This window comes from Mercenaria mercenaria, chromosome 3, assembly GCF_021730395.1.
Source record: "Mercenaria mercenaria strain notata chromosome 3, MADL_Memer_1, whole genome shotgun sequence".
NCBI classification, from domain to species: domain Eukaryota; kingdom Metazoa; phylum Mollusca; class Bivalvia; order Venerida; family Veneridae; genus Mercenaria; species Mercenaria mercenaria.
This window is the reverse complement of record NC_069363.1, coordinates 103,653,475-103,679,343: the sequence shown is the minus strand read 5'-3', so window position 1 is coordinate 103,679,343 and position 25,869 is coordinate 103,653,475. Positions and strand designations below refer to the sequence as shown.

The following is a 25,869-nucleotide window of genomic DNA, read 5'->3' as shown; positions in this document are numbered from 1 at the left end:
TATGATAGAACCAATTTATTAAGCAAAACAATGTGATATAACAAAGAACTTGTGGCTAACTGGTAGAAACTATTTACATATTTTGTAAGTCTGCAAAATAGGTAGTAAGTTACAAAATATTTCTTCTACTTTAGACAGGAACCAAAATGCTGAATTTACTTATAGCTGTGTAGCAATATCCATGATTTACTTTGCATTTCTTTTAACTATTTGATCTTGGCAAAAATGAGACTCAAAATAAATAAACCTATAAGCCCCGCAGTTGCAACATAACATTTTACAAAGATTGGCAAAGCAGGCATTGAGATCAGGTAAGAACCACTTTACAATACAGGTTAATTAACTTTTATTTCATACTTTGCTGAAACTTAAGCATCTATGATTTTGTGTCATATTTCAAGATTAAAATATGTTAAAAATCATTCTTGTTTTTCTTTCATTATATTATATAGAAAAACTATTTAAGAACAAAAGAAAGGGTGATGAAAGCTCCCCCTTTTTCTTTTTAATCCAAAGGTTTGATCAATATAAAAAACGTGTCTAATTTTATTGAAATGTAAGTTAAATGTAAGTATTCACTTAACGAAAACATAAATGCAATATACAATATAAATAGCACTAAATATCATCGTACTGAATGTGTAGCCAACTAGAAACACCTGTACTGGGTAAATTCAAAAAAGCAAAAATTGTGTGGCTGTCAAAATGCTTGAAACAAACACAAATATTTGAAAGAAACAAAAACGTTCTACTGTAAAAAAAACCCAATCAATTTAACAGCTCTTGAAAAGCAAGCATAGGTATCGGAACAAAGTGCTTTGAAATAAAATTAACTAACTAAACTTGTTACACAAACATTATTTACCTATAACTGGTAGACAGTAACTCTGTATGCACTTATCTGCTCATAATTATGTAAGATTTCAGTCTGAAACTTCTGAATGGCAAATAATTATGTTGAACTGTTTTTAGCCTAGTACAGAATGAACATTCGTGTTAATTTCAATTACAATACCTGTTTATTCAACAATACCCAAGCTAATGAATTTAGCATTTCAAAGTCTGAGTGTAAGTTCACATTTAAAACATTGACGAGTTTAAGCCATGTCCAGATGCTGAAAAAATAAATAAGCTCAACATAAATCTGGCATGAATTACTGTTTGATTTCAGTATGAAAAAAGCGTGTAATGTCCAGTTATGGCATATATATATATATCTACACAGACTGATGAGGTTTTAGACCACAAAATTCAGCACATTCTGTTAGTGAGCGCAAGTAGTTCTTTTCAAGTTTTACTTCCAACAAGTGACAGTTTGTAAGAAAATCTTTGGCTGACCAACACTGAAGAATGACACAAGATGGAATAAATATTTCATAAATGCTCGCCAAACATCAACATTCAGTTGTACTGACAAGAAAAAAATAACAATATGATCTGTGCATAAGCTAATTATATACATGTATATTATCAGCCGAGAAACAGAAACTGCCTTCTATTAAAGAATACAGCTGTGTTGGTCCAGGAACAATTCACTAAATTCTCATAATTTACATGATCAACAATATTAATTAATTCAATATAATATATCAATTTATTATATTTATTTACAAACATCATGAATAAATTACATAATTTACAAACAATGAAACAAACCATTTAACAAAGGGAACGCATTTCTTTGAATGTTGGTACAAACTTCTAATGGCTAAAAAGTACAAAGTTCTACTGGGGAAAAAAAATGAAGAATTTTTAGACCAGGTTTTATCCATGTTGTTTTTATCGAACTGACAGACTGACTGACTGACTGACACGCAGCATTGAAACTGGTATCAAAATGTGTATATTTTTCATGAAATATTCGTACATGTCACAGAATTGGAATTCTCCTTTATTTAATGGCATGTCATTATTTTGATTGATGCATTCAAACCATAAAGATGTAACAAACAGGAGTCACTAAAACCTTAGTCAGTTGGTAATTTCTGCACGATGACGTATTCTCAAATGCTATTCTGGCATACTTCGGCCATAACATAAACATGTAACTGGTAATGAACAGCCAAAGAATGATGAAACAGCCTACAAGAATACGTTATTACACGAAATTGTTAAATTTTTAATCACAGTGTAATTCGGTAATTTATGTACCATTATGTATATCTCTAGCGCTATTTTGGCATCCTTCGGCCATAACATAAACATGTAACTGATAACTTCCTATCATCAAATACTGGTTACAGATAAATGTAAAACTTTTAGTCTTTACTGGGAATTTAACGCTAGCCATCTATAAATGAATCCAAAAACTGGACCCACTGAATGTACTGCTTGGAGTGTATTATACTAAACACAGTGTAATTCAAGCTGCCTTATTTGGTATTTCAGGAAATGATATTGTATGTTACATCTTTTTGGTTCCCGGCACCTAACTGATCACAAAGAGACACATGTCTATGCCGTGTCTTCAATCAATTGCACATGAGAATCACATTTGAAAAAAAATATACATAAATCATAAACAATTTTGAATATCACATGTCATTTTAATGACTGTAAAATAGTTCATGTTTTGTGCAACTTTTATTTTGTACTTTTTCTCTCTTTTCATCAATATTGTTTGTAAGACTGCCACCTTTTTTGTTCAACAGATACACAGAGAGATAATCTGACAATGACAGTTTGAAATAGGGATCAACACTTTTTAAAAATGTTCTTTGTAAAAATAACATTATAAGGGAGGTATTTAATTTTTTATTGACATTATAAGAAATGGTAAAAAAATTAGCAACATGGATTTATGTTGTTCAGGTTGTAAATGTGTAATGGTATCAATAATATTATGAACATCAAAAATCTAGAATTCTGTGGAAACATGTTTCTACTTTCAATATATTACAAGCCAAAATGACTATTATACAGGAAAATTAGACACTTTATAGACTACACATATATCAACAAGCATTTTACCTACTTATCACCAAAGCAACAAGTGCATGGAAATCATCACTATGGAGATAAAAAGAGGATAAGTTGATTCACTCTGGCATTGGCCTGCAAGCAGGATGAAACGGTATTACAGCAGGCATTATATCAATTCTATATTATATTCTCTCTGATTCCTTGTTTTTCAGCATTTACATTATTAAATGATAAATACTGCATGTATCTTCAATATCTATGCAACATCAATGTTTACATAGAAAATTTGGACATGTTTCGGAATACTGTACAAGCATACATTTTCAAACAGAATTATATCCATTCCATTGATGATCAACAGTAATCAAAAGGAGACTCTAGGGTTATAAAACTAAATTAGGAGACCAGTCTACAAATCCTACATTTCCATTGGTCAATTTCAAGAAATTTCAGAATCAGCCAATCAGATGCTGAAGTTTTGAGACTGGTTTCCAAATTCAAGTTTATAATCTACAGCCCAGGTTATAATACAATATTCATATCACAATTTTCCAAGGTGCATTTTAACTGCATCACATGCATTCCATTATTTTGCCAAACCCAGGGACGTTCCATGTCAACCCTGAGAAGAATCATATCACTTTAAATTGTTTCTATCAAAATGTTCTGTTGTCTTTCAGTATTTGATCATATATTCAATAAGATGGCCGCAAAGAGTTGAAAAGTAAACATATTTAAAATCTACATTTCATTCAAAGTAGAAAAAAACATCAATTTCCAAAGTCTTACCATGACAACATGATAAAGATTGACTAATCCAGACTTGGTCTTAAATTCTGCCTACTCATAAAAACAGACTTTTCTTGAATTTCACTCAAAATGGCTGATGAAAATAGGTAGCAGCAAAGAATTCTGATCTGTGTGAAAGATGTAGTACAACATGACTTAGCATAAGTAAAGTTCAAGAAATCAATCAGAACAACTCAAAATCCTGTAAATATAAGCAAACAAAAAATATTCAATGAATAAAACCTTTCATTAAGCTGAGAAACTCAGAAGTAACTAGCTTAAATCTCACTGTAATAAAATGCATATCAGATTCAAAAGTTCTATATTTAATCAAAACTGTAATAATTGCCATCCCTAAATTTGGCAAAATAAGAGTTAAAACTCTTTTTTTATTTACATAAAGTTTGTGTCATAAGCACATGTTTGTATAATTTCCTGCATTTCATTCTCGGTAATATCTGAGATAGGACTTCATGGCAGAAGGCAGGGGAAGTGAGTCTATGGCCTCCTTCATACACATAGACAGAGTTATTTTTAAAACATCTTCTCCGTCGGAATTTTTCTCATCCTCACTCTCAGTTTCTTCAACATCCATTTTTTGTGGCTTATTTTCGGAACATCCGGCTTCTGGTTCCAGCTGGTTCCAGCCGGGCGATGTTTTCTCACTATCACATTGACCCATTTCCTCTTCAAGATGTTCTTCAACAAAAGAACCAATCCCTGAAGTTGTTGACGTATCGACACTTGTACTGGATGAATATCGACTCTTCCGTGGAGGTTCCAAATTCTTCCCTCGTGCACCATATTTTATAAACTCCTCAATGTTATACTTCTTATCATCATCACCATCATCCTCATCTGTGTCTGACCAGTGAGCATCTGGAGGAGCCAGATTCTGAAGAGGGTCCTTACTTCTCTCTGGGCTGCATGAGGCCATTACATTTGCAATAATTTCATCAATTTTTGATGTCGTCTGTGCCACTCTTTTCTTAACACCATCTGTTGAAGCATTAACTTCAGCTACAGAGTCTATAGCTTCATTTATTTTCTCTTCTTCATCACTACCATAGTCACTTTCCAAATCACTATCCTTATCATTTTGCTTTTCAGAGACCTTTTCAATACCATTACCTTTCAATCCATTTCCTTTCTCTACCACTTCTTGCCGTTCATGGTTTTTGCTGACGTTGTTGTCTGCAGCCTTTTTATTTTCAAGCACTTCCTCATCTTCTTTCTCCTCTTCATCAGTAGAAAATTTCCCCTCAATACCATCGTTACTATCTTCTACACCATCCATTACATTATCGTCAGTTTCATTTTCCTCGTCTCTCCTGCCAGGTTCCTCGTCACTGTCTGTAACACTGTTGTCTCTGTCAAACTGATGAAGAATCATCATTCCCATACTTAACGGAACTATATTCAAGTTGGAAAGTCCTTTTGGTGTCTTCTTCTTTGGCTTTTTAGGGCGTTTACGAACTTTGGTCAATTCAGGATGTTCTCTGTGTATGTTTGTACGTAACACTCGCCTCACCGACGTCCGGCATAATTCCTGCAGTGTAGGTTGCTCAGGTTCAGCTAAAAGTAAAAGAAAGCATTCAACTAAATAGCAGTAAACATGACACATTGTAACACATGATTCTATGACTTCCTTTATTTAACACTTCTTTAAACTAATAAAATTAAAATGTTTTCAAGAGAAACTAGATTCTTTTCAAAACATGAGATCACAGAGTGATCTTGGTGCCCACCAATGAGCCATTTTTGAGTGTTCCAAATTTCAAGACTTATTTACTCGCTCAAGGTCAAATTTCATTTCCGTACACAACACTTTGCATTTGAAAGCTGTAGTTGAAAAATGTGAAAGTAGGTCACCAGATCAGTTTCAAGAACAAAGTCCTCTGGACACAAAACTATGCATGTGCATCAAATTTGAAGGCTGTAGTTTGAGAAATGTGAAAGTAAGTCACTAGGTCAATCTCAAGGTCAAAGTTCATTTTGGTACACAAAACTATGCAAGTGGTCCAAATCTAATGGCTGTAGTTTGAGAAATGTGAAAGTAGGTCACCAGTTCAATTTCAAGGACAAAGTTCTCTGTACACAAAATTATGCATGTGCATCATTTTTGAAGGCTGTAGCTCGAGGAATGTGAAAGTAGGTCACTAGGTCAATCTCAAGGTCAAAGTTCATTTTGGTACACAAAACTATGCAAGTGGTCCAAATCTAATGGCTGTAGTTTGAGAAATGTGAAAGTAGGTCACTAGGTCAAAATCAATGTCAAATTTCATTACGGAACACAAAACTATGCATGTGGTCCAAATTTGAAGCCTGTACCATAAAAAATGTGAAAGTAGGTCACTAGGTCAATGTCAAGGTCAAAGTTTGTTTCGGTACACAAACCTATGCATGTGGTCCAAATTTGAAGGCTGTAGCTACAGAAATGTGAAAGTAGGTCAATAGGTCAAGATCAAGGTCAGCTCATGTCAAGGTTCATCTTGCCACTCAAAACTATATAATTTTGTGGTTCTAATTTGAATGTTGTAGGTTATGGACAAGAAGATTTTAAGATATTCCCTATATGAGTCTATACGAACCATGTGACACCTGGGGCGGGGCCATATTTGACCCTAGGGGGTAACTTGAAGAAACTTTGTAGAGAACCACAAGATGATGCTACATTACAAATATTAAAGCCCTAGGCTTTGTGGTTTGGACAAGAAGATTTTCAAAGCTTTTTCCCTATATAACTCTATGTAAACCATGTGACCCCCAGGGTGGGGCCATATCTGACCCTGGGTGAATAATTTCAACAATCTTTGTAGAAAACCACTAGATGATGTCACATACAAAATATCAAAGCCCTTGGCCCTGCGGTTTTGGAAAAGAGGTTTTTCAAAGTTTTTCCTTATATAAGTCTATATAAAGCATGTGACCCCCGGGGCAGGGCCATATTTGACCCTAGGGGGATAATTTGAACAGTCTTGGTAGAGGACCACTAGATAATGCTACATACTAAATATCAAAGCCCTAGGCCCTGTGGTTTTGAACAAGAAGATTTTCAAAGGTTTTCCCTATATAAATCTATGTAAATTATAAAAATAAACAAAGGGCCATAACTCACTCAAAATTTGTTGAACCGGTCTGATTTTCAGAAGGACACAACTAGGGTACCAATACATCATTCTGACAAAGTTTGGTCAAAATCTCCCCCTGCAGTTTCTGAGGAGATGCGATAACGAGAAATTGTTAACGGATGGAGGACGGACGGATGGAAGGACGGCGGAAAAAAGGCACATGTCTCCCCATACAACTCCATTTAAATGGCAGGATCAGTATAGAATATCTGAACATCTAAACACAACTAGGCTTGTTACTGATCAATTCTTTTAAAGTTTCCTTCAAATCCACTAATAGTTAAGGAGAATTACTGTGGACAAACTTTACAACAATAAAAAACACCCTGAAGGTGCCATACTTTTGCTAAAAAAGTTCAAATTTTACAAAAAAAAATTGTCGTCGAAGATGCCATAATTCTGCTAAAAATAGTATAACCAGAATACGACATGAAAATCTAGCCTTGACATTGAACTTTTATACAAAGTTTGGCTGAAATCCCACTAGTAGTTTTAGAGTTATCTTGACCAGCTTTTGTCCCAGACCAACAGACAGATGGACATAAGGCAGAAAATCAACAGATTTCACTATGTATTGGGAGACATAATTCATGACTGAACTTATTGTCACAATTTGGTCGGATAATGCTAATATGGTGAATAAAATTTTTTTAAAACTTAAAACAAATGAGCCACGCCATGAAAAAACCAACATATTGGCTTTGCGACCAGCATGGATCCAGACCACCATGCACATCAGTGCAGTCTGGTCAGGATCCATACTGTTGGCTAACAGTTTCTCTAACTGCAATAGGCTTTGAAAGCAAACAGCATGGATCCTGACCAGACTGTGCAGATGCGCAGGCTGGTCTGGATCCATGCTTGTCGCAAAGCCACTATGTAGGTTTTCTCATGGTGCAGCTCATATTGTTTTATCTAATCAAAATAAATATATAGGCATAAAACCAGTACAGCTATAATAATTCATTTCATTTCTTAGCGGTACTTCATTTCATTTCATTTTATTCAAATACGTAACTTCTTATCTGAATGTAAATTGTTGCAATAAAAAAATGAACCAGTTCTTATCTGGAAAGAGAATGTAAATAAACCAGTTTTAACTGAAAATTTCTCTGGTCCACAGAAGTAAAATGAAAACTTTAAAAGTTTACATAAGTTCAAGCTGTCAATATTTACTAATTCATTTCTGAATGGTGTACATATTTACCTGTTTATAAATTCCAGTACCAGGGTATAAATCTGAATTTGGAAACCAGTCTCGAAGTCAAGTGAGCACAATTTTTAAATTGACCAATGGTATATTTTCATTTCGAAACTGGTTTCTGAACTCTGTTTTAAAATACTGGGCCCTGACAATGTGACTGTACAGATTCTCTGGTATGATGAGAAAAAAACTGTACTTACGGAGGTCAAACAAGTCTGGTGGAGCATCAGGTCCTGGTGACACAAGTGTAGCAAATGACACAGGTAATTTGTTCTTTATATCCCACTCCGTCTCACTTACTCTTTTAGCTTGAATCAGCTGAAATTATTCATAAGTCTTCATATAATATAAAACTGTTAACATAATAATACATACATAGTGTATTGAGCAGCCAACTTTACCTTACACGTACATGTTTCCAGTTGAACATGAAAATTTCATTATTTTAAAACTGTTAGCACTCGATATTTGATATCAACAATGATAAACCAGCTAAGTGTAAGTAGATGTTCTTTCTATATAATAACTAACAGTAATTTATTGTATTTTCTAAAACTTGAAAGTTAACGCAATTCTTTAAACATATTTAATAAATATTTTCTGAGCTTTCTCTAAAGCAAGTATTTAGCTTAACAAGAAGTATTAGAATAACACCCTTTATATTTTTCAAGGGTGCATCATTCAGATATATATCAGGATCAACAGCCCTAGCTGGTAATCAAAGGTGCATCATTCAGATATATATTAGGATCAACAGCCCTAGCTGGTAATCAAGGGTGCATCATTCATATATATATCAGGATCAACAGCCCTAGCTGGTAATCAAGGGTGCATCATTCGGATATATATCAGGATCAACAGCCCTAGCTGGTAATCAAGGGTGCATCATTCGGATATATATCAGGATCAACAGTCCTAGCTGGTAATCAAGGGTGCATCATTCGGATATATATCAGGATCAACAGCCCTAGCTGGTAATCAAGGGTGCATCATTCAGATATATATCAGGATCAACAGCCCTAGCTGGTAATCAAGGGTGCATCATTCAGATATATATCAGGATCAACAGCCCTAGCTGGTAATCATGAAACATCACAATGTACCAAAAAGTACTGCTGATCTTGACTTGTAATGTTCGTGAAGGCTTTAATTTATTTAACCTTTACCCTCCTGAATTTCTAAAGTGGACTGGTCTGTTATTCATTCCCAGTCCCACTTATTATATAAAGGGGTGTTCACAGAAAATTTTCTTGCAGATTAGCAAACAGCGCTGGTCTTGGTTTGCACTGGTCCCAAAGGCAAAATCACTTGCCATCAGCAGGGTAACGGCTACAGACTTTATGGTCTGAGGCCTTATTTGCAGTGTCAAGAATTTGCAAAACCTGAGTGTTTATGCTTGAGGACATATTCACAATTCTAATATGCTTGTTTCTGTTAAAACAGGTATACACTTAAATGACATCATGTTAACGGGCGATGGCATCAATGTTTTTGTTGCATCCAAGAAGAGTGCTAATATATTTTATCTTCAGTTTTAATTAAGGGCATATTAGAATTGGAATAATGTCATATCAAAATTATGTTTTACTAAAATTAAAATAGCCTCAAAATCAGTAGTACGCCACCAGACTAATTCACTCGGGCTACCCCTTTGTGAAATTATTCGGCAGACGTATAGTCTCTTTTTCATGTGTTAATAATGTTTAAACATGAATTTTCTGTACATTATTTCTCAGATATTTTGAATTTGTAATTGGCTTTATCTATAAATATCCATGAAAATAAAACAATCACAAATATTATCATATCTACATTTATATAATGCCAGAGCTATCACAAGAGACAGTGCGCTTGACTATTTCGATGCTGGATAGTGTAACTAGGCTCATCTGAGGAAGCTGGAGCTGTCACTAATGTGATGTGGATGAAGATATTGGACAAGAGCTTAAGGAGGTAGGATACCTTGTTACAAGGGTAAATTCAAATTAGTTGAACCGCAGCATGTTTTTGTATTTCGTGTAATATGAAGTTTTAACTGCTACAATCTCAATTTCGTTTGTCTCTGTCCCTTCAAGTTCAATTTTTATCCAGGTTTGAAGAACATGACCCTCCAAAGGTATTTCATATTGAAAGAAGAAGGAAAATACGGATATTTAACACTTTTCAGTGTATTATAGTTTCATTGGTATCCGTAGAAGTCTGCATAATTGATAATTTTACTGGTATGCACGTTATCTTTCTAATATAAGCTTAAAATGTATATGTCGCGGGGCTCGTGTTTCCATGGTAACGCATTTTCTCTCTTTTTTAAACAACTATGTATAAAGATAGGGGTTTTCGACGGCTTCAGTGCCATTCTGTTAATGACCAACATGAAATATTTGGGTAATATTATTAGCAAAATACCAAGCACTTTACATGGTACCCTGTTTTTCTTAAATTTTAAAGTAACCATGGCAACAGAGATGTTTAAAATAGCTAATATCTTGCTGTTTGTCGTAATTTCTTTAAAAAAAAAATGAGTAAGATTATCTTTCTAGTTGATGTAGCTTTAAAACATATTATTTCTAACGTAGGTTACATTTTCGTATTATTTGCATTTATTCAAACAAATTTCACAGCTTAGAATACGTACAGCAGTACCCCTCGTCTGCCATTTTTCATGGAAAAATCGTTCAGCGTGCTGCTATTATTCTCATGGATATTGTTGAAATGAAAATAAAAAGCCGAAGCTGTGTTTCTTAAATAGACCCGTGTCAACGCTTTTGAATTCTACATTTAGATACATAGGTCACGGGTTTCGTTTCCATGGTAACATCAATTCAATTCAAGAAACCACAATTTTCTACTGAAATTTTAACAATTTTAGATCTTAGTTTTAGTATGTAAGTAACAAATTATCAATGGAACCTGAAAAATAGGTATTACAAATCAAACTGCTAGACTATTTTTTTGAAAATGGCCGTAACAAGTAACCTTTCACCCAACTATATTCCAAATAACATTGGTTGCCATCATCTATTTTCTTACATTCCGCATAACATTTCAATATAACTACATAAAAGAAGCAAAATATTGATTATTATTCAGAGCAAAATGGTTATTTGAAAATAGTTAAAATAAAGAAAATGTACAGAATAACGTACTTTCAAGATAAAAGCTATTAATTTTGCGCGGTAACTGACACGTAACGTCATGACGTCATTTTAAGGCAACATTGTTTTGAAGCGTTTCTGCGACAATTTATTCATTATTTCTGCATTATTAAACCATAAAGCATCAGATCGAAGACAAGTTCATGATTTGTTTTCAGAAGAATGAATATACAAACACATTTAGTTTGTCGTAAACGTCGTCGTAAATCGTCACGTTAGCTTCCGGTTGGACATGCGCACATACAAATATGAAGGTAACCTACTTCCTTAAGTCAAGTGGCTAATAATGTGGAGCAACTATTTGAAGTTTGAATCACATAAGTGAGATAGAGCAGAAGTACATCACAACTTGAATGTGAAATTCCAGTGAAAAGGGTGGGGGGATAACTCATAGCATTTTGGTGCCAGCTTAATGAATGTTGTGCCATATGAACCACTTGACTTAAGCTTTAGGCTTTGATTTGATTTTATCAAAAACTTTAACCAAAAAATTCAAAGTTAAGAAAGGGTATAACTCTGTCAAAGAGATAAAGAGAAAAAAGAGAAAGTGCATCAAAACTTTAAAGACTCATGCCTTTGTATTAAACATGACTGCCACATTTTCTGTTATAAACATAAAATACATTGATTTCTTGTTAAATCCTATTTCCAATAAATGCTTTCTTTAACATCTGTCAAAGGTTTGAATATAGCTAAATATACTAAAATGTTTTATTGATTCTGTTGTTTTTTTATTACCTCCCTTTATGGCTTTAACTATATCAGTTCATGTGCAATATAAAAGTAGTGCTTTTCTAACCATGTAATTATGCATATCATCTATTTGGGAAGCTGTTTAATCTGTGGAAGGCCGACGCCGAGGCAAGTAGGATAGCACTCCATATACTTTGCATAGTCAAGCTAAAAACAAAGCCTGTTATCTCTATTCTGATCCTATCATTTAATGGGATAATAAATGAATATATTACTTTAAATCTTACCCGATCATTTAATGGCATAACAAGCACGCCTCCTATCTTTAACATGTTTTTCATATAGTTCTCATGCTCCGGTGGACAACCAGCACCGACGTAAACTCGATCATACAGCTGACATCCCGAGTTCAACTGTAGACAGTTTCCGACAATGAACTTTGGCTCGCAGAAATCAAATTCGTCAAAAGCAGAGCTGTTGTGCTTGAACTCGGCAAGTCTCTCCCGAGCGTACTGCACAACATCATCGTGCTGCTCGATGCCGTGATTCACACCGTACGGTCCTGCAGTGACAGTTATACCATATACACAGACATTAGACTTAGTCAAAAATCAGAATCTTAGAACTTAATAACAAACAAGAGACATATTTACATACTCTATATGCATCACAATATAACAATATACAATACAATTACACTGGCTATTCTACAAACACAAGCCTAATTCAAGACCATTCGAGAAAAGTCCCAGGTAAGATAAATATTCTATTAATAAATAATATTATATATAATATTATATTATTAAATATTATATTCATGTATAAGATAAACCCTTCATGGAATGTCTGTTATGATTGGTTACATACTTGTAACCTGTCTATACATGCAGGAGTAGAGCTTATACTCCCGTAGTTTGTGTCACACAGCGCCTATACATGACCCACTTAGTTTGCATCACACAGTGTAAGATGTGTTTTATGATCTAACAAAGATCTAAAAAAATTGCCTTTCATAAATACATTATTGTATTTTCTGTAACCAGCAGTTATCCTTGGTTATTAAAATCATTTTGAAATGAACAGGTAACGTAGAATCTTACACTCACAGCCATATTCATAAAAAAGTTGTACAAAATTATAAAATGTGATTAGTTTAGTAAGAACAGCTTCCAAATAATTTCAATGCTGTTAAATATTTCTTAAACTTGCAACAACGTTACCTAATATAAGCCCAACCATCGTGCTGAGATAGCCGGTGCCACTACCGAGGTTTAGAAAAGATAAGCTGGGTTCAAGCTGCAGTGCCTCCATAACCTCAGAGTATATACATGGTGCTGACATGTGCAGATGTTCATGTTTCCATGCTAAATCTTTGTACGCCGACTCGCGTTGATCAGGTAGATAATAGTCTGCACGATCCACTGCACGGAAAACTTTCTCCACCAATGGAGTTTTTATATAGTCTGCTTCAACAAGATTATCAACTAGATCATCATTGTCACTGCCCGTGCTCACAGCTCCGCCCATATTGTCACGTCAATGTTGATTGGTCTAATTAATGTTGTAAGGACGCTTCACATACCTGGAATATTAATAAGAACTTACTTAGTGACTAGATAAAGCACATCTTTAAATGTCACTATCATATAACATTCTAACTCCTTCAGTCCTGCATTTATTCCAAATACAATTTGAATGAAATCATTGTTATTCATGCTAATCAAATTTTCCTGGATTTCGTAGTTGCAACAATCCATGAAATTTAAATCCAACAAATAAACGAACATAGTCAATTATTTCCTCCCTGAATTTCAACCTTTACCCTGCTATATTTCTAATACGGACTGGTCCGCCATTCAATTTGGGCAGTACCACTTTTTATTCATAGGGTGTGTTCATTGAAATTTATTGACTGAATGACAAACAGTGCAGACCTTGATCAGCCTGCACAGATGCGCAGGCTGATCTTGATCTACACTGGTCCCAACGACAGAATCACTTGCCGACAACAGGCGAAAGGTTAATCACTTCTTATTTTTACTTCAGCTAATCTCAGAGATGGCAAAGAGGTTAAGGATGAAGACAGCAAATTACCTACCCCTCACCATTAGAATTTCATATGAGGATTCATACAGCTAGCTGGCTTTTCTTAACTCCACTGCCAACATAGCTGGCTTTTCTTAACTCTGCTGCTAACCTAGCTGGCTTTACTTAACTTCGCTGCCAACACAGCTGGCTTTTCTTAACTCTGCTGCCAACCTAGCTGGCTTTTCTTAACTCCTCTGCCAACATAGCTAGCTTTTCTTAACTCTGCTGCCAACCTAGCTGGCTTTCCTTAACTCCGCTGCCAACATAGCTGACTTTTCTTAACTCTGCCACCAACATCGCTGGCTTTTCTTAACTCTGCTGCCAACATTGCTGGCTTTTCTTAACTCTGCTGCCAACCTAGCAGACTTTTCTAAACTCCACTGCCAATCTACATAATGTAGCTGGCTTTTCTTAATTCCACTGCCAACCTAGCTGGCTTTTCTTAACTTTGTTGCCAACCTAGCTGGCTTTTCTTAACTCTGCTGCAAACCTAGCAGGCTTTTCTAAACTCCGCTGCCAACCTACATAATGTAGCTGGCTTTTCTTAATTCCGCTGCCAACATAGCTGGCTTTTATTAACTCTGCTGCCAACCTAGCTGGCTTTTCTTAACTCCGTTGCCAACATAGCTGGCTTTTCTTAACTTTGCTGCCAACATAGCCGACTTTTCTTAACTCAGCTGCCAACATAGCTGGCTTTTCTTAACTCTGCTGCCAACCTAGCAGGCTTTTCTTAACTCCACTGCCAACCTACGTAATGTAGCTGGCTTTTCTTAATTCCGCTGCCAACCTAGCTGGCTTTTCTTAACTTTGTTGCCAACCTAGCTGGCTTTTCTTAACTCTGCTGCAAACCTAGCTGGCTATTCTTAACTCCGCTGCCAACCTACATAATGTAGCTGGCTTTTCTTAATTCCGCTGCCAACCTAAAATAATGTTCTGAGGAGTACATACTTGGTCTTTCTCCAACATATAAAAGCACTGCAAAGTCTACCTGTCCTCTGCTGTGTCAGTGTACTTTTCTAACATAAATTACATTCATCTTCCACCAATGAGCTCTAGAAGGTACATAGTTTATAAGAGACTTGTCTTCAGATTGTACAACAAAAAAGAAAACAAAAAATTCAAGATTTCAAAATTATTGCTATATTTCTTAACAATGCCTTTCAACTTAATTACTGATAGATTATACATTATACAAGTTTTTACTTATTTTCCAATCAAATTTGAAAACAATTTGTAAATAGATACTGAGGGTAAACTGCCTTAATTATAGTGCATTTTATTTGACCTGGTGGGGCGTGGTTTCGCGACGGTCCACTACATTTTTGTGCAGGGTATGTAGTACATGTAACGAATGTAGCGTTGAATTTTAGTCGTTGGTTACCAAAGATTACGGAATGAAACAATTATATTGCTCTACCTATTTTGCTCGTTTTTTGAGATTACCATTATCTGCATATGTCAGAGATTAACTCCGCCCCACAAGGTCAAATAAAACGAAATATATAAAATCTTATATAAACAGTCATGAAGTACAATTACAGTAGAGTTTCTATTGCCATGGAAACTTTGAGTCAAATGTATTTAGTAATAACAGAGACAGATGGAAAGTATATCAAAACATTAACTAGGTATAATGGGGACATAACTGATGGAATATTTCTGCATGTGTCATATAATGTGACTAATTATTTGGAACAACTATTTTAAATTTGAATCAAATCCATTTTGGAATAACTTAGATAAAGTGATAGGGCATCTCACCTTAAACCTGAAATTCCTTGTAAAAACAGGGTGCATTTCATGAAATATTGGAGCCAGAGTTACGGACCTTGTGTTGCATGATGTAGGTGATGATGACAGCTCTATAGTCATGCTAAAAATCTTTTCCCCTTAATACACAGGGCAAAATGCCCATGGATGTAAAATCATATTCAATATAAAGGCACACAATTACAGATCCAAACATTTTAAAATTATTATACCAGTCTATCTAAATCTGCATACTGTCAATCCCTCTCATTAGTGTTACAGGAAGAATTAATGCATTTTAGTGACAGTATAAAGGGTGACAGTATGAAAAGAACCTAGCAATGATAAATGTCAGGTACAGCAAGACTTGAATGAAAGCGTTCCAGTCATTAAAGAATAAAAAGTAAAAGTAAAAGTAAAGGCAAAGGTAAAAGTAAAGGTAAAGGTAAAGGTAAAGGCATGGCATGGCATGGCATGGCATGGCATGGCAAGGCAAGGCAAGGCAAAGCAAAGCAAAGCAAGTAAGCTTTATTTATAGTCGGCAAGAGGTTACAACAGCACAACATAAGCTCATAAGAGCTTTTTAACTGACTACAAATAACATACTGTACATAAGCAACAGAATAAAAACTTCAAAATAAGACAAACTAGAGCTATCACTAAAGGTGATGAATGTACCTCCAGCATGCACTGACACATTACATTGCAATTTGACACACACAAGACTGCATAATTATGTGGACTGTATGTATATAGACCGTATGTATACAGTATAGTAACAAAAAACAAAGTCCCATAACTATGCAGAATATTTATCTAAAAGAATGTAACATGCACCATGCACAACTAGGGTTGGTACTGATCACTTGTGTAAAATTTCATTAAATTGTGTGCAAGGGTTTGGTAGATTTAGGCACGCACAAGATTGCATATGCAGACTGTATGTACATAGTATGTTAACAAGAAACAAAGTCCCATAACTCTGCAATTTTTGTCGCTGAAAGAACCTAACATGCCCCATGCACAACTACTGTTGTTACTGATCACTTGTGTGAAGTTTCGTTAAATTGTGTCAAGGGGATGAGGAGAGATGGTGCGCACAAGATTCTGTCTATGTATATAGTATAGTAACAAAAAAACAAAGTCCCATAACTCTGCAAATTTTTTTTCTGAAAGAACCTAACACGCCCCATGCACAACTACTGTTGTTACTGATCACTTGTGTGAAGTTTCATTAACTTGTGTCAAGGGGATGAGGAGAGATGGTGCGCACAAGATTGTGTCTATGTATATAGTATAGTAACAAAAAACCAAGTCCCATAACTCTGCAAATTTTTTTTCTAAAAGAACCTAACATGCCCCATGCACAACTACTGTTGGTACTGATCACTTGTGTGAAGTTTCATTAAATTGTGTCAAGGGGATGAGGAGAGATGGTGCGCACAAGATTGTGTCTATGTATATAGTATAGTAACAAAAAAACAAAGTCCCATAACTCTGCAAAATATTTTTCTAAAAGAACCTAACATGCTCCATGCACAACTACTGTTGGTACTGATCACTTGTGTGAAGTTTCATTAAATTCTGTCAAGGGGATAAGAAGAGATGGTGCACACAAGATTGCGTCTACAGACAGACAACCAGACGGACAGGTGGACAGACAGACAGACAGACAGACAACCTGAAACCAGTATACCCCCCCTTACAACTTTGTTGTCGGGGGGTACAATAATCAAGGCATAAATGCATTGTTAAGAATACATGAACTAAAAAACCAATGAAATAAGGCAAAAGAACTAAGACACTAGCTATATATAGCAAACAAAATTAAACAAGAGGACCATGATGGTCCTGAATCGCTCACCTCTTCCCACATGACCCAGTTTTGAGTATGACGTCGTTTTTTCTATTATTTGACATAGTGACCTAGTTTTTGAGCTCATGTGACCCAGTTCTGAACTTGACTTAGATATTATCAAGATAAAAATTCTGACCAATTTTCATGAAGATCCATTGAAAAATATGGTCTCTAGAGAGGTCACAAGGTTTTTCTATTATTTGACCTATTGACCTAGTTTTCGAAGGTACATGACTCTGTTTTAAACTTTACCTAGATATCATCAAGGTGAAAATTCAGATCAATTTTCACGAAGATCCATTGAAATATATGGCCTCTAGAGAGGTCAAAAGATTTTAATAATTTTAGACCTACTGACCTAGTTTTTGATCGTAGTTGACCCAGTTTCAAACTTGACCTAGATATCATCAAGAAGAACATTCAGACCAACTTTCATACAGATCCCATGAAAAGTATACACTCTAGAGATGTCACAAGGTTTTTTTATTATTTGACCTACTGTCCTAGTTTTTTATGGCACGTGACCCAGTTTCAAACTAGAACTAGATATCATTAAGGTGAACATTTTGACCAATTTTTATGGAGATCCAGTCACAAGTATGGCCTCTAGAGGTCACAAGGTTTTTCTATTTTTAGACCTACTGACCTAGTTTTTGACCGCACATGACCCTGTTTCGAACTTGACCTAGATATCATCAAGATGAACATTCAGACCAATTTTCATACATATCCCTTGAAAAATATGGCCTTTAGAGAGGTCACAAGGTTTTTCTATTATTTGACCTACTGAACCAGTTTTTGATGGCACATGACCCACTTTCGAACTTGACCTAGATATCATCAAGATGAACATTCTGACCGTTTTTCATGAAGATCTTGTGAAATATATGGCCTCTAGAGAGGTCACAAGGTTTTTCTATTTTTAGACCTACTGACCTAGTTCTTGACCGCATGTGACCCAGTTTCGAACTTAACCTAGATATCATCAAGATGAACATTCAGACCAACTTTCATACAGATCGTTTGAAAAATATGGCCTTGAGAGAGGTCACAAGGTTTTTCTATTATTTGACCTACTGACCTAGTTTTTGGCGGCACGTGACCCAGTTTCGAACTTGACCTAGATATCATCAAGATGAACATTCTGACCAATTTTCATGAAGATCTTTTGAAATACATGGCCTCTAGAGAGGTCACAAGGTTTTTCTATTTTTAGACCTACTGACCTAGTTTTTGATGGCAGGTGACCCAGTTTCGAACTTGACCTAGATATCATCAAGATGAACATTCAGACCAACTTTCATAAAGATCCCATGAAAAATGTGACCTCTAGAGAGGTCACAAGCAAAAGTTTACGGACGGACGGACTGACGGACGATCGATCCCACGCGATCACAAAAGCTCACCTTGTCACTTTGTGACAGGTGAGCTAAAAAGCACACATAGTGATAAAACTAGTAAGGAGAAGCACATTCACAAAGCAAAGCAAACAACAAGAACTAAGGCACAAGCATAGTAAGCAAATATAATAAGCTCAAACACAAACCTAGCTGTAGTGTTGAAAATTTACTAGGAAGTTATTTACAACAAGAGGACCATGATGGTCCTGAATCGTTCACCTGTTCCCACATGACCCAGTCTTGAACTGAGTATGATGTTGTTTTTTTTATTATTTGACATAGTGACCTAGTTTTTGAGCTCATGTGACCCAGTTTTGAACCTGACCTAGATATCATCAAGATAAAAATTCTGACCAATTTTCATGAAGATCCATTGAAAAATATGGCCTATAAAGAGGTCACAAGGTTTTTTTATTATTTGACCTACTGACCTAGTTATTGACTGCACATGACCCAGTTTCGAATTTGACCTAGATATCATCAAGGTGAACATTCTGACCAATTTTCATGAAGATCCATTTGAAAGAATGGCCTCTAGAGAAGTTACAAGGATTTTCTATTTTTAGACCTACTGACCAAGTTTTTGACCGCAGTTGACCCAGTTTCAAACCTGACCTAGATATCATCAAGATAAACATTCAGACCAACTTTCATACAGATCCCATGAAAAATATGGCCTCTAGAGAGGTCACAAGTTTTTTTTATTATTTGACCTACTGACCTAGTTATTGACCGCACGTGACCCAATTTCAAACTAGACCTAGATATCATCAAGGTGAACATTCTGACCAATTTTCATGAAGATCCATTTGAAAGAATGGCCTCTAGAGAGGTCACAAGGTTTTTCTATGTTTAGAACTACTGACCTAGATTTTGACCACAGTTGACCCAGTTTCGAACTTGATCTAGATATCAACAAGATGAACATTCAGACCAACTTTCATACAGATCCCATGAAAAATACAGCCTCTAGAGAGGTCACAAGGTTTTTTTATTATTTGACCTACTGACCTAGTTATTGTCCGCACGTGTCCCAGTTTCGAACCTGACCTAGATATCATCAAGTTGAACATTCTGACCAATTTTCATGAAGATCCATTCAAAAGTATGGTCTCTAGAGAGGTCACAAGGTTTTTCTATTTTTAGACCTACTGACCTAGTTTTTGACCGCACGTGACCCAGTTTCAAACTCGACCTTGATATCATCAAGATGAACATCCAGACCAATTTTCATACAGATACCATGAAAAATATGGCCTCTAGAGAGGTCACAAGGTTTTTCTATTATTTGACCTACTGACCAAGTTTTTGATGGCACGTGACCCAGTTTCAAACTTGACCTAGATATCATCAAGTTGAAGATTCTGACCAATTTTCATGAAGATCTCCTGAAAAATATGGCCTCTAGAGAGGTCACAAGGTTTTTCTATTTTTAGACCTACTGACCTAGTTTTTGACCGCACGTGACCCAGTTTCGAACTTGATCTAGATATCATCAAGGTGAACATTCTGACCAATTTTCATAAAGACCCCATGAAAAATGTGACCTCTAGAGTGGTCACAAGCAAAAGTTTACGGACTGAATGACGGACGCACGGACGACGGACGCTGCGCGATCACAAAAGCTCACCTTGTCACTTTGTGACAGGTGAGCTAAAAAACATCTAGAGAACTGGAAGTAGACCAGTTATTATCCTTGAATATTCAAAAAAAAAAATTTTTAATCCAAAATGTTAATAGCAGAATTTACAACTATACCACTTTAAAACTGGAACAAGATTAACTTAATACAAGAGGACCATGATGGTCCTGAATCGCTCACCTGTTCCCACATGACCCAGTTTTGAGTATGACATCGTTTTTTCTATTATTTGACATAGTGACCTAGTTTCTGAGCTCATGTGACCCAGTTTTGAACTTAAACTAGATATTATCAAGATAAAAATTCTGACAAATTTTCATGAAGATCCATTGAAAAATATGGTCTCTAGATAGGTCACAAGGTTTTTCTATTATTTGACCTATTGACCTAGTTTTCGAAGGTACGTGACCCTGTTTTGAACTTTACCTAGATATCATCAAGGTGAACATTCTCACTACTTTTCATGAAGATCTCATGAAAAATATGGCCTCTAGAGAGGTCACAAGGTTTTTCTAATTTTATACCTACTGGCCTAGTTTTTGACCGCACGTGACCCAGTTTCGAAACTGACCTAGATATCATCAAGGTGAACATTCAGATCAATTTTCATGAAGATGCATTGAAAAATATGGCCTCTAGAGAGGTCAAAAGATTTTAATAATTTTAGACCTACTGACCTAGTTTTTTACCGCACATGACCCTGTTTCGAACTTGACCTAGATATCATCAAGATGAACATTCAGACCAACTTTCATACAGATCCCATAAAAAGTATGGCCTCTAGAGAGGTCACAAGGTTTTTTTTATTATTTGACCTACTGACCTAGTTTTAAGGCACATGACCCATTTTCAAATCTGACCTAGATATCATCAAAGTGAACATTCTGACCAATTTTTATGGAGATCCATTCACAAGTATGGCCTCTAGAGAGGTCACAAGGTTTTTCTATTTTTAGACCTACTGACCTAGTTTTTGACCGCACATGACCCTGTTTTGAACTTGACCTAGATATCATCAAGATGAACATTCAGACCAACTTTCATACAGATCCCATGAAAAATATGGCCTCTTGAGAGGTCACAAGGTTTTTCTATTTCAATACCTACTGACCTAGTTTTTGAAGGCACGTGACCCAGTTTCGAAACTGACCTAGATATCATGAAGGTGAACATTTTGACCAATTTTCATGAAGATCTCATGAAATATATGGCCTCTAGAGAGGTCACAAGGTTTTTCTATTTTTAGACCTACTGACCTAGTTTTTGACCGCACGTGACCCAGTTTCGAACTTGACCTAGATATCATCAAGGTGAACATTCAGACCAACTTTCATACAGATCCCATGAAAAATATGGCTTCTAGAGAGGTCACAAGGTTTTTCTTTTATTTGACCTACTGACCTAGTTTTTGACGGCACGTGACCCACTTTCGAACTTGAACTAGATATCATCAAGGTAAACATTCTTCCCAATTTTCATGAAGATCTCATGAAATATATGGCCTCTAGAGAGGTCACAAGGTTTTTCTATTTTTAGACCTACTGACCTAGTTTTTGACCGCACGTGACCCATTTTCGAACTTGACCTAGATATCATCAAGGTGAACGTTCTGACTAATTTTCATGAAGATCTTGTGAAATATATGGCCTCTAGAGAGGTCACAAGGTTTTTCTATTTTTAGACCTACTGACCTAGTTTTTGATGGCACGTGACCCAGTTTCAAACCTGATCTAGATATCATCAAGGTGAACATTCAGACCAATTTTCATGAAGATCTTGTGTTATATATATGGCCTCTAGAGAGGTCACAAGGTTTTTCTATTTTTAGACCTACTGACCTAGTTTTTGATGGCACGTGACCCAGTTTCGAACTTGACCTAGATAATATCAAGATGAACATTCTGACCAACTTTCACAAAGATCCAATGAAAAATGTGACCTCTAGAGTGGTCAAAGCAAAAATTTACGGACGGACGCACGCACCCACGGACGACGGACACCGCGAGATCACAAAAGCTCACCTTGTCACTTTGTGACAGGTGAGCTAAAAAGCGGGGAAAATGAGTACTTGTGATTAATCAGAGGTAACGTATAGCTGGATGCATATGCCTGGTTAGTCTGATAGGTGTTTGAATGCAAGATGGAAGGCTCATTACTTCAGCATGTCTAGTATTTATTTTATTTATCATTTATAAAATTTCCACCGATAGAGAGTGATATACATGTATACTTGATTACTTCACTTAATCATGCAAGGATTTTACTAATTATAGAGTTAAGCATTTTGAACAGAAACATATCTACTCTAACAGTATGATACACTCTCTTTGTCTTAGTTGTAAACAAGAAGCTACTTTCAATAAACACTTGATGCCCCGGTGGCATCCTTGTCGATACAAAGCAACCTAACAGGGCTTAAGCTAGGCTAAGATTTTAGGGAGAAGTCACTTCTCCCTCAGCTAAGATTAGGGAGAAGTGGAGAGATTTTAGGGAGAAGTGACAAGATTTTAAGGAGAAGTGACGAGATTTTAGCACCATGACATGCAAGTTGAAAAAGGAACTAATTATGCTTAATACAAGTCACTATTTTTATTATTTCCTGTCTTTGTTTATTAATTTAAAGTAAATAACAAATTCATGGAAAATGTCAGTGATTCTGTTTTCTTATCATTTTAAACCTTGTGAATCTAATGTGCTTAAACTGCAATTTCAAGTTTTTTTCCACTCTTGCAATGATTGCCCAAACCAAGAAAACCCTTTAAATATGAATACAATTAAAAAAAGTTAATTCCATATCAGCAATAAATAAATCAAGCTCACTCAAAGTCAGTCACTTTAAATAATAAGTGTATGAATTAAATACATGTCAATAGCAGTGACATCACTATGACATCACACAGAATACACGTCTTCTTTGATCTGCTGGTGTCTCTTTGATACGCTGGTGTCGGCACACATTAAAAGAAGCAGTTGTCAAACCGGTTTAACCCAGTTTCTGATGGCAGGTGACAAAAATTTGCGTAAATTTCATTTACGTTATTCTATTCACAAAGTGTCAGTGATAATATTATATTTCTAAAGTTTGTGTTTTGAAAAATACGAGTAAAATTAAGTGGATTTAAGGAAACTATTCGAGCCAGTCACGGTAAGATACTTTCTAAAGGTCGAAAAAGAATGTGTAAGCTTATGTAATGTATATCCCTACTGCTTTGTTTATCAACAGTCAGTTTACAAAACAAGTGTCACATTTGCACTTCTCGGTAATCTGAAGTAGGCGGAGCTTAAATTATGCTTTCGTGTATTCCAGTCAAGTGTCAACAGGCCGATAGCGGATAACTGGAGGTGTGTACAGTAGATAAAAATCAGGCGACTTGAATTTCGCTTTGATGTTAGATTAGAGCGAAGTGGGGAGCTACAAAGCGACTATTTCGCTCAAGTCGCTCCCTAGCTCAATCCCTGCCTAAGTCCAAAACAAGGTAAAGTTCAAGGTCAAATTGAGGTTAGGTGATGACTGAAGATGAGGAATGGTCACAGGTTACATCTGCATTAGTATCAAGTCATTCTAGTAAGGGGTATTGATGCTAGACGAAACGGTCCCATTTGGTTAACCTCCATTCTCATCCATCAGATGTTCGTCAAAATCCCGAGACGAACCTCTGATTTATTTCTGTCGTTTATTTGGTGAGCATGCGCACTCGTAATTACTACCGGGAGAAGTTTCAGCCAATCAATGTTCGCCACTATTTGGCACGCCGAATTGAAATTTCAAACAATATGTAAGCAAGGTAGTTGCTAACGACAGATCAAGACGATATTCCGTTATTGCAATTAATAAAGATTTATTTCTGTTATTTGATGTTAAGAAATTTACCTGAAGAAATAATAATATTCCTCGTAAGTCGGCATCGATATGAAAGGACGCGGTCACGCTTTTCACGGACGATTTTGATTGGTTCGCTACATTTTGTCGCGAAACGACGCTGATTGGCTGAAACGTTTTACCTTTAATGTAACCAAACCACAAATATCGGCGAAATGTGCCAGAGGTTCATCCGGGGAACCACGGTAGACCTCTGGTATGCGAGAATGGTTAACCTCGTACGGATGGACGGATGAACGAATGGACAGGTCAATCACTATATGCCTCCCGCATCAGTAGATGCCAGTGTCAATATATATTGAAAGACTTTCATTTTTTCTTAATTATAACCTGTATTCTTACCAGACACAGAGACAGACTGGCTTTTTTGATCCATAAGCACGATTGCCAAGTTCAGTTGCAAGCACTAAATTTAATGTTTTGCAAAAATCAGCAGAACATATTGTATCCTGAAATTTCTGGTCCTATTTGGCTTACTTTAAACCCAATATTGGGTAATATCTCAACTTGTAAAAGTATCTTTATTGTTCAAACACAAGCACATAACTGAAAATTGTTAAAATTTCCCTTTCTAAAAAAAATAGGTTATTTCCATTCAATTTACATTTCTGTAGCTGTGACTACAACCACATTTATATAATTAAACCAGGATTATTTTCAAATAAACCACAAGATGTATGAATAATGTTGATTAAATTCCAAAGTCTGAAAACTGAATTATCCCATTGGACAATGTGGTGCACAATCCTGGGTAATATCACCAATCATCCAGTCCTTTTAAAACACTGTTGATTTTGCTTATAGCAAAGTATTCAACTGACATATGTTATTTCATTCCAACAACAGACTACCAATTCAGTCAGTTCCTATTTTGCATAAGTAAAAGTTCCAGATTTAGGACAATGCCAATTGGGTATATACAACAATCAGCTGGTCACGAGAAATGTTTCGTTCATCACGATAACACAGTGAATTCAAAATCAGTCTCAAAGTTACCTGTTTAGCTTAAAGTGCACGACAACTCGTGCTACTTACCGTGCAAAAACTGCGTCTCGAACTCACACTGATGTCAATTTCGTCCGTCACAAATGTCAGCACCAACCAAAACAAAAACAATTGAGGTCATGACGTCATTTGCTGTTCAACATAAAACTTGCAAATGAACATAGAATATTCCGTAGTTTTGGTTACAGGCGGAATTTTGAACACGAAAAAGCAACGTGATCAATAAGCAATCATTATTGAACTGATCTTACAAGTTGTCAATTATTTTTCCTGCTTTTTCCGATTGATATCTCGAACCACAATAATAATAACGAAAGTATCAGAACAGTCTCAAATGTACAAAATACCGGAAG

General features: G+C 35.8%; 1 protein-coding gene across 3 annotated transcripts; it reads right to left on the bottom strand.

The window, feature by feature from the left end:
• LOC123523786 (protein-L-isoaspartate O-methyltransferase domain-containing protein 1-like) lies at positions 1 to 25,855 on the bottom strand. 3 transcript variants are annotated; one of them, XM_045301441.2, is made up of 5 exons: positions 25,768 to 25,855; positions 13,115 to 13,476; positions 12,182 to 12,456; positions 8,247 to 8,364; positions 1 to 5,286 (listed from the first exon to the last, which is right to left on the bottom strand). In XM_045301441.2, exons 2-5 carry the CDS (start codon positions 13,419 to 13,421, stop codon positions 4,154 to 4,156), a joined length of 1,833 nt encoding a protein of 610 aa, XP_045157376.2. In that variant the 5' UTR covers positions 13,422 to 13,476; positions 25,768 to 25,855; the 3' UTR covers positions 1 to 4,153. The 3 variants fall into 3 exon arrangements, with proteins under 3 accessions (XP_045157376.2, XP_045157375.2, XP_045157378.2); XM_045301440.2 differs by having other exon boundaries at positions 25,547 to 25,804; XM_045301443.2 differs by lacking the exon at positions 25,768 to 25,855 and adding an exon at positions 24,854 to 25,313.
• Between the last annotated feature and the right edge of the window lie 14 nt (positions 25,856 to 25,869).

Coding starts and splice junctions, on each gene's coding strand:
- LOC123523786 (XM_045301441.2), bottom strand. CDS start 13,421: ATGGGCGGAGCTGTGAGCACGGGCAGTGACAATGATGATCTAGTTGAT. Junction 12,457..13,114: donor GATGGTTGGGCTTATATTAG/GTAACGTTGTTG, acceptor CTGTCACTGCAG/GACCGTACGGTGTGAATCAC. Junction 5,287..8,246: donor ACCAGACTTGTTTGACCTCC/GTAAGTACAGTT, acceptor TTTTACTTTTAG/CTGAACCTGAGCAACCTACA.